The sequence below is a fragment of the Centroberyx affinis genome, unplaced genomic scaffold (assembly GCF_046629955.1).
Source record: "Centroberyx affinis isolate AG114_WGS23_722 - 3 ecotype Tasmania unplaced genomic scaffold, CSIRO-AGI_Caff_v1 ptg000429l_1, whole genome shotgun sequence".
Lineage (NCBI taxonomy): Eukaryota > Metazoa > Chordata > Actinopteri > Beryciformes > Berycidae > Centroberyx > Centroberyx affinis.
Genome location: NW_027279093.1, coordinates 88,375 through 97,049, shown reverse-complemented (window position 1 = coordinate 97,049; position 8,675 = coordinate 88,375). Strand labels below are relative to the sequence as shown.

The 8,675-nt window shown below is 42.6% G+C and overlaps 1 protein-coding gene across 1 annotated transcript; it reads left to right on the top strand.

Annotated features, from left to right (window-relative positions):
• The first annotated feature begins 2,814 nt into the window (after positions 1-2,814).
• LOC139642063 (cytochrome P450 2J2-like) lies at positions 2,815-6,832 on the top strand. The gene is made up of 9 exons (XM_071516766.1): positions 2,815-2,997; positions 3,249-3,411; positions 3,529-3,678; positions 3,975-4,132; positions 4,578-4,754; positions 5,275-5,416; positions 5,644-5,831; positions 5,982-6,123; positions 6,551-6,832. The coding sequence occupies exons 1-9, from the start codon at positions 2,815-2,817 to the stop codon at positions 6,724-6,726; spliced, it is 1,479 nt and encodes a 492-aa protein (XP_071372867.1). The 3' UTR covers positions 6,727-6,832.
• Positions 6,833-8,675: the final 1,843 nt, after the last annotated feature.

The following is an 8,675-nucleotide window of genomic DNA, read 5'->3' as shown; positions in this document are numbered from 1 at the left end:
AAAATCCCTCGACTAGTGCTGGGAGGAGGGTGGGAGAGAGAGAGAGAGAGAGAGAGGGAGAGAGAGAGAGAGAGAGAGAGAGAGAGAGAATTCAGACAAGGACATGACTGCTGGAAGACATGTTCCCTACACCACACTCTCTCTTGAAAACTCCTAATCTTGATTCTTCATGCAACTTCCCTGCTAAAGTTGTTTTTTTCCAAAGACAGTTATATAATACTGGATTTTCTTTTTTATCGAGGCTGACATACTGCGAAAGTGCACCGACAAAACGGCATTATGAGGAAGTGTGTTGGTAGCTTCATGACATCGCAGTAGAGGTTAACTTATCTTTAGCCTGCGAGGTCAAAGGTCAGTTTTACAAGAAGGGCAGATGTCTCTGAGGCGGTGGGTGTGGAGGAGAGCAGCACAAGGCACTGGGTAAATGTTGTCAGCTTGGGCCCGGAGTTTGACAGAGGGAGGGGGGGGTTGGGTGAAGACAGGAGATGTGCCACCAGGTTAAAAGCAGGGTCAACTCTATAACCAGGGTGTTATCTGGACACCTCTGCACAGCTGCCAATCACGGTCGCACCGCTTTAAAGGGAGCGGCTCGAGATGCCGAGAGGGGTATAGGAGGTATCAGTCGCTGCGATCCTACATGCCCGGGAAATAGAGAGGTTCCACCGCCGACGTGAAAAACCTGTGACTCGGTCTCTTGGTCACGGTGGTAAAATCTCTGCATGAAGGTTGTTCTTCTGTGATTTAATCCCAGCAGAAAAGTCTGTATTCCTGAAGCTTCTCATCATAGGACCAATGATGTAACATTACTAGGCCATATAATTAAGCTTCAGTATGATTTCAAAAGGTAAAAATGGTTTTATTCAGAAGAAGATGTAACTAGTATTCCAAAATACTTGAATGAATACGGGCCAAATGTGCGATGTAGAGTCAACAAATCATCTCCACAGGCCCTGTTTTGGATCTTTAATCGGGTTTCGGTTGGTGCCTGTTTAATGGCTAACAAATACCCTGCTCGCATTTTACAAGGGGAGGGAAGCCTGCGTGAGTACGTCTCACTAAAACAGTCAGTAACATGAGAGGGGGAACCACACAACCGCTAAATCAGTAAAATGGGAACCCAGAGTCACTGTAATTTGGGAGAGAGCTGGTTAACCACTCCTCATAATGGATGGTGTTTCTGTTTAGCCTAAGGCGTTGGAGCTGAGGTCATATGCAAACAAGGCAGAGCCTGGGCCACGGCTTTTATTCAGTGGAAGATGTTAGACAGATTCTTGACTTAGCCACTCTGTCTGTCTTTCATCTGTCTCTCCTCCTATCTCTCTCTCTCTCTCTCTTTCTCTCTCCATCCATCTATCTCTTCACACAGACGAACAGACACACACGAGCGTGCACACACCCAGCCGCGACCACACACACGATCATAAACATTGCTGTATATTGTTATTGTCACCTCAGCTCCACTGCAGCCCGTCTATTGTAACCATATATTTTATTCTGCCACTATCCCTTTAAAGCATGACATCATTCTCCTTGGTCCTTTTTTTTTTTTTTTTTTTTTTCTCTCACCACATTTCTCTGTGTTCAGCCTTTTCTGCCCAGAGACAATTGGTTAATTCAGTGGTGTATAACACTGCCACCTCCTGATCCACAACACCGCCACCATCTGAGAATGCGCCACACCTGTCAGCGGCAGGTTTAGCTTGACGTCTGTCATGATACTTGAACATTATGAGGCACTAAAAGATGTCACGCTTCTCGGACCGGCTCTCCGTGCACAGAAAAACCGCACGACTGCACCAACTGCAGGTTTCGTTATAGTGTGGATTTGAGCCAAATGTTCAGCAGTGGTAGGGAAATGTGAACCAGCTGCAAGAGCAAGTGCTTTGTGTTCATTAGTACCCCACTCTGAGCAGATTGGAAGAGAAGATATTGCATTGGGATGTATTAGTGTCGGTGTGCCATCTAGTGGTTGGGTCCGAGGATGAAGGAGTTTTCTGTGAGATCCCACAGTTATCAGTCGTCCATGTTACTCATTAGCCATGAACATTTCAGCTGCGACATACCTTGTTACGGCACAATTGTATGCATCTGCAGTGACGAAACATCCATGCTTACACACATTTTTACATTACTAGTCATTTTATGAAAATCATTGCAGTGATATGGTGTTTCAGTCGTGGCTCTGCACATCATTTTCTGTGTTGTCGATGGGTTCAGCTGACATCCATGGAGTCTTGACAGCATGCATACAGATTGTATGAACGCTTAAAGACTCAAAGTGAAAGAATGTGATTTTTAGTACAAGCAAATAAGTAGAGATGGTCTCGGGTTTAGTTTTTTTTGGAAGGGAAACAAAGTGGAGGTTTATCAGCTTTCTGGCCTTGACGCTCTTTGTCTTCCTGGTTATTTGTTTAGAGGCTGTTACATAAGAGTTGGAACTCAACCCCTGAATTACTAGCAGCCACCTCACTGGGTGTTTAGTTTCTCCATGCTCAATTCAAGCATGAGGGGAAAGACAGTGTTGTGATATTCACTTATGGTTTCAGACAGGCGAGGGGAGATAGAAGCAAATAAGAGATACAGGGGAAGAAGTGAGTTTAGAAATACAGATAGTTACATTGGTCATAAAAGTCTGTAACCTCTTCCATATTTTGATGATATTATTACACCAGATAAGACATCTCAGTATGGGAACGATTCCATTCAGCTAATCTTGGTTACTGCAGTAGGAGGAATAGGATTCAGACTTGACTTGAACTTTGCACTCAGCCTGCCAGCATCTCTCTCACAGACTTTCTGCATCAATCTGCCAGCATGCTGCTCCTCTCAGCGCTGGACTGGCTTGACGCAAAGAGCGTTCTTCTCTTTATCGTTGTTTTCCTCCTTGTGGTTCATTTTCAGAGGAACAGAAACCCTCGTAACTTTCCGCCTGGACCCTGGGCATTGCCCTTCCTGGGGAATGTGTTCACTGGTTTTGACTACCATGCTTTTAACAAGGTACAGTAACACTGACCTGTATTTCATTCATAATGACTGTTACAGCATGTAAGAGATTTGAAACTGCATTTTGTTCTGTTTGTGTCATGTCAAAGGAAGCTTAGGTTTCAGTGTGATACCATCCATTCAGCCTGTGTGTTTAGGTTAGCTGTGTCCATGTACTGTTTTCTGTCATCATGCTTTATATCAGATTTTAGTGTGAAGAACTGTCTGGTGTAGCTACTTGTCTCTCTGTGGTGGTTTGTCTTTAGTTGGCAGCGCAGTTTGGCAACATTTTCAGCATTCGCTTTGGTGGAGAGAAGCTGGTGATTGTGTCAGGCTACAACTTGGTGAAGGAGGTTTTGGTGACCCAGGGAGACTGTTTTTTAGATCGACCTGTCTCCCCTCTCTTCGACGTCATCTTCAAAGGCAATGGTGAGATGTGAAACTTCCTTTTCCCACAGTCTCGCAGTTCGTTTATGAGTGACATGCTATCATTGGAGGGGTTATTAAGGAGGGCTGTTCTATAATTAGCGTTTATCATATTCAAAGGCATCTCCATGAGTAGTGGGTACAAATGGAGGAGGCAGAGGCAGTTTTCCATTGCCCACCTGAAATACTTTGGAGAGGGGAAAAGAACCCTTGAACTTCACTGTCAGCTGGAGTGCACCTTCCTCTGTGAAGCTTTCCAACAGGAGAAAGGTACCAGCTGACATGTTTTCTGTCTTCTGTTTTCAATCTTTCATTCTCACCTATGACAAAAACAGGGTATTAGAAGTGGATATGGATGATAGTGTGAATTGAATTGTAAATTTCCTGGCATGGTTGGGATCAATACATTTTCAGTTTAACATTTAAACATTTAAAATTCAGGAAATTGATGTTAGTTAAAATCAATTACCTGAAAAATGTCTTAAAATGTTAATGTCCTGTCCTGTTTTGAACTGATTGAAGATGACCCCTCCCCTGCTTTCTGAATTTACTTCTCTTTTTAACAGGGCCTTTCAACCCTCTTCATTTAATTAACAATGCTGTTGCCAATATCATCGGATCCTTGGTGTTTGGGAAGCGTTTTGACTATGATTCGGAAGACTTTCAGAACCTCCTTCGGCGGATGCAGCAGACCCTCATGCTGGCAGGGACACTTAGAGTTCAGGTAGGATTGGCTCTGTTTACAGTGGCAGAAAAATTCATTTGTAGAGTCAGACACCTCCAGCTAAGGACAGATTGATTTCTGTTGTGTAATCAGGCAGAATGTGGATTCAAATCTAGCTTTCGGCTGCCACTTCCTAAGGTAACAAGGCAGATGGACAAAAATATCTCTCTTTGGCTAGAGCTGTATAGGAAGTTACATGTGAAGAGCCATATTTTTCACTTGTGTAAATAGTGGCAGGTGTATGAATAAACATTACATTTACAACAAGCAACAAAGGGCACACAAATATTTTACACAAAAGGGATGCATACATAAAGTCCAGTTCTTTTTTGTGTCACCCATGTTTCTTGTGCGTCTCCTCCTCATCTTCGCTTCCGTCTCAGTATAAAGTTGTTGTTGGTTGTTGTATAGTTCAGTTAAATTTTGTTTCGGACCCTTTCCCCAGCTGTATGATATCTGCCCGTGGCTGTTCAAGCATTTACCCGGTCCCCATGAGATTGTCATCGACAACTACGCCACACTGGTCTCATTTCTGAAAAGAGAGATAGAGAAACACAAGAGGGACTGGGACCCGTTTGATCACCGGGACTTCATCGATGCCTACATTGGTCAAATAGACAAGGTTGGGCCTGAATTTATTAGACACAAGTCTCACTTTAGTCTCCACTGCAAAAATGTGCATCTTAACAGGTCATTTATGTTCATATTCATATTCAGTCTCAGTCTAATTTTGCTTAAAATTCTGCCAACAGGGTGAGATAATTATGTTTTCCAGTGCAGTATAATTCATATCAGGAATTATCTAGTAACAAGTGTCTTGAAACAAGGCAGAATAAGGCAGATCACTAATATCTGCTAATATTAAGAAAATGACACTCGATTCAACAAAATTCTTGAAACAAGTTGATTTACACTGAAAACAAATGCAATTATCTCACCCATTTGCAGATTTTGTCACTTGTTTTAAGAAACAGAAGATTTCAACTCTCAGTACTAGATTAAGATTGTTTTTTGCAGTGTGTTTGTGCTGAAATTGTTTTTCTTATACCTCAGACTATTATCCTGCTACCAATGCAATGCTGTGTATTCAAAAAACATGCTTGATTCACTTCCCTTGCTTGCCATAATTATTTGTGGTTCAGAAAAAGAATGATGTAGAAGCTGGGTTCAACATAGACAACTTGGTGATAAGCACGCTAGACCTTTTCGAGGCTGGAACAGAGACCATGACCACTTCATTACGCTGGGCTCTCGTTTATATGATGAAGTATCCAGAAATACAGGGTGAGTACTGACATCAAACAAACACGGTATACACACCAATTAACATTTGAATAACTAAGAAAACAGCTAAAGTAACCACGCTTTACTCTTGTATCACCATATCTTTCGATCCATCCCCTCATCCACCCACCCAAGCATTCATCCATCCACACACCAGCCCACTTAAAATACATTTACCATCAACAATCAGCTGTCCAGGCCTTTTGAAGTCCTCTCTATCTCCACAGAGAAGGTGCAGGAGGAGATAGAGCGTGTGATTGGTCAGTTCAGGCAGCCTTGCCTGGCTGACAGAGCCAACATGCCTTTCACTGAGGCTGTCATCCACGAGACCCAGAGGATAGGCGACCTCGTCCCCCTGAATTTCCCTCGGCTGTGCACAAGAGACACCAGTGTAGGGGGATATTTCATCCCCCAGGTACGAGAAACAAACATCTTTTTGCTTTCTCAAAGGTTGAATGGCATAATTGCAGATGTGTGGTGATGTGATACCAGTGATAATGAAGTGCTATAAGCCACTACTTCATAAGCTGTTCCTTCCACGTGTGTCTGTAACTTGATCCCACAGGGAACTACAGTGGTGACCACCCTGTCCTCAGTGTTGCACGACGAGACAGAGTGGGAGACACCGCACCAGTTCAACCCGCAGCACTTCCTGGACGAGCATGGACGCTTCCGGAAAAGAGAAGCCTTTTTCCCCTTCTCTGCAGGCGAGTGACTCCCAGTTTGGGCAGCAGGGTGACGTAGCGAGTAGGGTGATCGCCCTGCCTCCTCCAGTGTTACAGAAGCGAAGTGACTAAGAGATAGTACATACTGCTGAAGTCTATAATGTGACATTGTGGCATCGCAGTAGCATGTTACTAACTGATAGGCTGATTTATTTAATATTATTTATCCTTTCAGGTCACAAATTCTTATTCACAACTGGCAAGAGAGAATTCACATCTTGAGACTGAAAGGGAATAAAAAAGAAAAGACAGACAAAAACATTCAACAGTGAGAGTCAATACTAGACAGTGGTATTCAATAGAAACTAATAGATAATGACTAAACCTCATATCCGCCCACTTTGGGATGAGGTATATATTGTGCGGCAGATGATAACCCAGTAACGTTCTTTACCTCCACCACCTTCAGGGAAAAGGGGGTGCTTGGGGGAGCAGTTGGCTCGAATGGAGCTCTTCCTCTTCTTCACCTCCCTCCTCCAGAGGTTCTCCATCTCTCCGCCCCCAGGGCAAGAAGTCAGCCTGGAGAATCAGGGCATTTTTATCCTCTCCCCCAAACCTTTCCACATCTGTCTCAAAGCTCGGTGATCATGGCCTGTGCTTTTTTGAAAATGCTACAAGTCTGAAAAAGAAGATTAGATTAGTGCCGTCTTGGAAGCAGTTAAGAGTGTTTATTCTGTGGGTTATGCAGATTTCTGTCAGTATAAAAATAACGACATGTAGGTAATTAACATTCGATAAGTGTGAGTTCTGCCTGTACACACTTCCTATGACTAAGCTGTTTTTGATTTACATAACACTGACCCTTTACTGAACCATACATTCATTACGAATTAGTCAATAAATGTGTCTCACAAATATGACTGAATTCATCACAAAATATTTAATGAGATATTGTAACGGATATTGAAATATTTTTTACAGGTCATGCTTCATTATTTCCTCTGTCTTCGCATCATATGAACCATGTTGCCATTCATGAATGTTGATACTTTGCACTTTGATGCAAGCCAACCAGTATAATGATTGATTAAAAGTTGTTGTAAATATCGAATGATGTTTGCTGTTGACGTCTTTTGGTTCAGGCTTTGTGACATTCATGGAAAGGGGCCACATCCCACAAAGGCAATGGGTCTGAACTTTGGACCTTATTGTAAATCCCATGTGTAGTTTCTCCTGTCAGGGTTTGGTAATGTCAGATATGGTAAAAGTGTTTGGAATCCCTTCCTCCTAGATATAAACAATCATTTGATACAAAATTATCTAGAAAGGACCATTTTAATAGTAAAGTTTTAAAGTGTAGTGATTTTGTTTAGCCTTATATTGATAATATAGCAAGGGGAAAGTGCAGGTGGATTGGGCCTCAGCTTACCAGGACTTAATACATTTATTGATTTCAGTGTAGTTTGAACTGAACCTGACTCTGTTTTGAGGCTCAGAAAGCCATTTAACTTTCCCTCAGGACTCTTCCTTTTGCTGCCAACACGTTTAACGTGGAAGCAAAAGGAAGAGTACTCACCTGTACCTACCGAAAGTAGGCTTGGAAAATAAGGCAATATCATAAAGACTAGATAGCATGATAGAAATAATAGTAGATAGCAATGATGCCCAATAATGCCTTTGATGTATAAGGAATTGTGGACCTTTTGCAAATACACAGTTTTTCTGTCAAATAGCACATCAGATGAAGAAAACATGTTTATCTTTCTGTTCCATGATACTCATTCATAGTTTTAGACAAGCAGCTACGACAGCAGTCAGTTCAGTCCAACACACTGCCTTACAGCTCTGTGAAATTCTGCCTGACATCAGTTATAATAAGGGGAGAAAGAGAGAGAGAGAGGACTGAAACCTGAGATTTACACTAACTATACAATCACCATGATGCGTGCTGACAAAACAATAAGCATTGTGCCCTCTGTTCATTTTAGGCTTGTTTCCCAGTAGTGGCCATGAGTGGAAAAAGCGGAGGATTTGTCCCGTCCGCAGAGACAAACCCTGGGTTTGGAAAGCAAGCTCTAGAGGAGGAGCAAAGCAGGTGCAGCAAAAGAGTGGTAATGGCAAGTATATATACAGGATATTGCAAATTAATTAAAACGTTTCCAGTGTCTCTCACTACAGCCTGTTAGGAAGAGAGAAAGTGCTTTCTTGTGGTATGTCTCATTTCAGAAATAATACAATTCTCCAGAGTGATATTTATGACAGCCTTACTTCTACATCTAAATGGAACAACCTGTGAACTTGTCTCCATTTAGAACCAGCTTATTTATACAGTCGTTGCCCTGGGGCATGGTCGACCTTGCTGCTGGGTTGGAGGAGGCCAGCCGAGTCTCCTAGTGCACCGTGGACCTACTTCTTCCTGGCACTGAGATCACCTACACGACACTGCAGGGGGCGCTGCTCTGGGATTTAATACCGTCACATACAGAGTCAGTGGTGGAGTGGATGAAACTATCCCATTTATGATGGAGTTACATAGTTAAGTGACACAATTGATATAAGATTAATATATGTGATGAAGAAATGGCATGTCATGG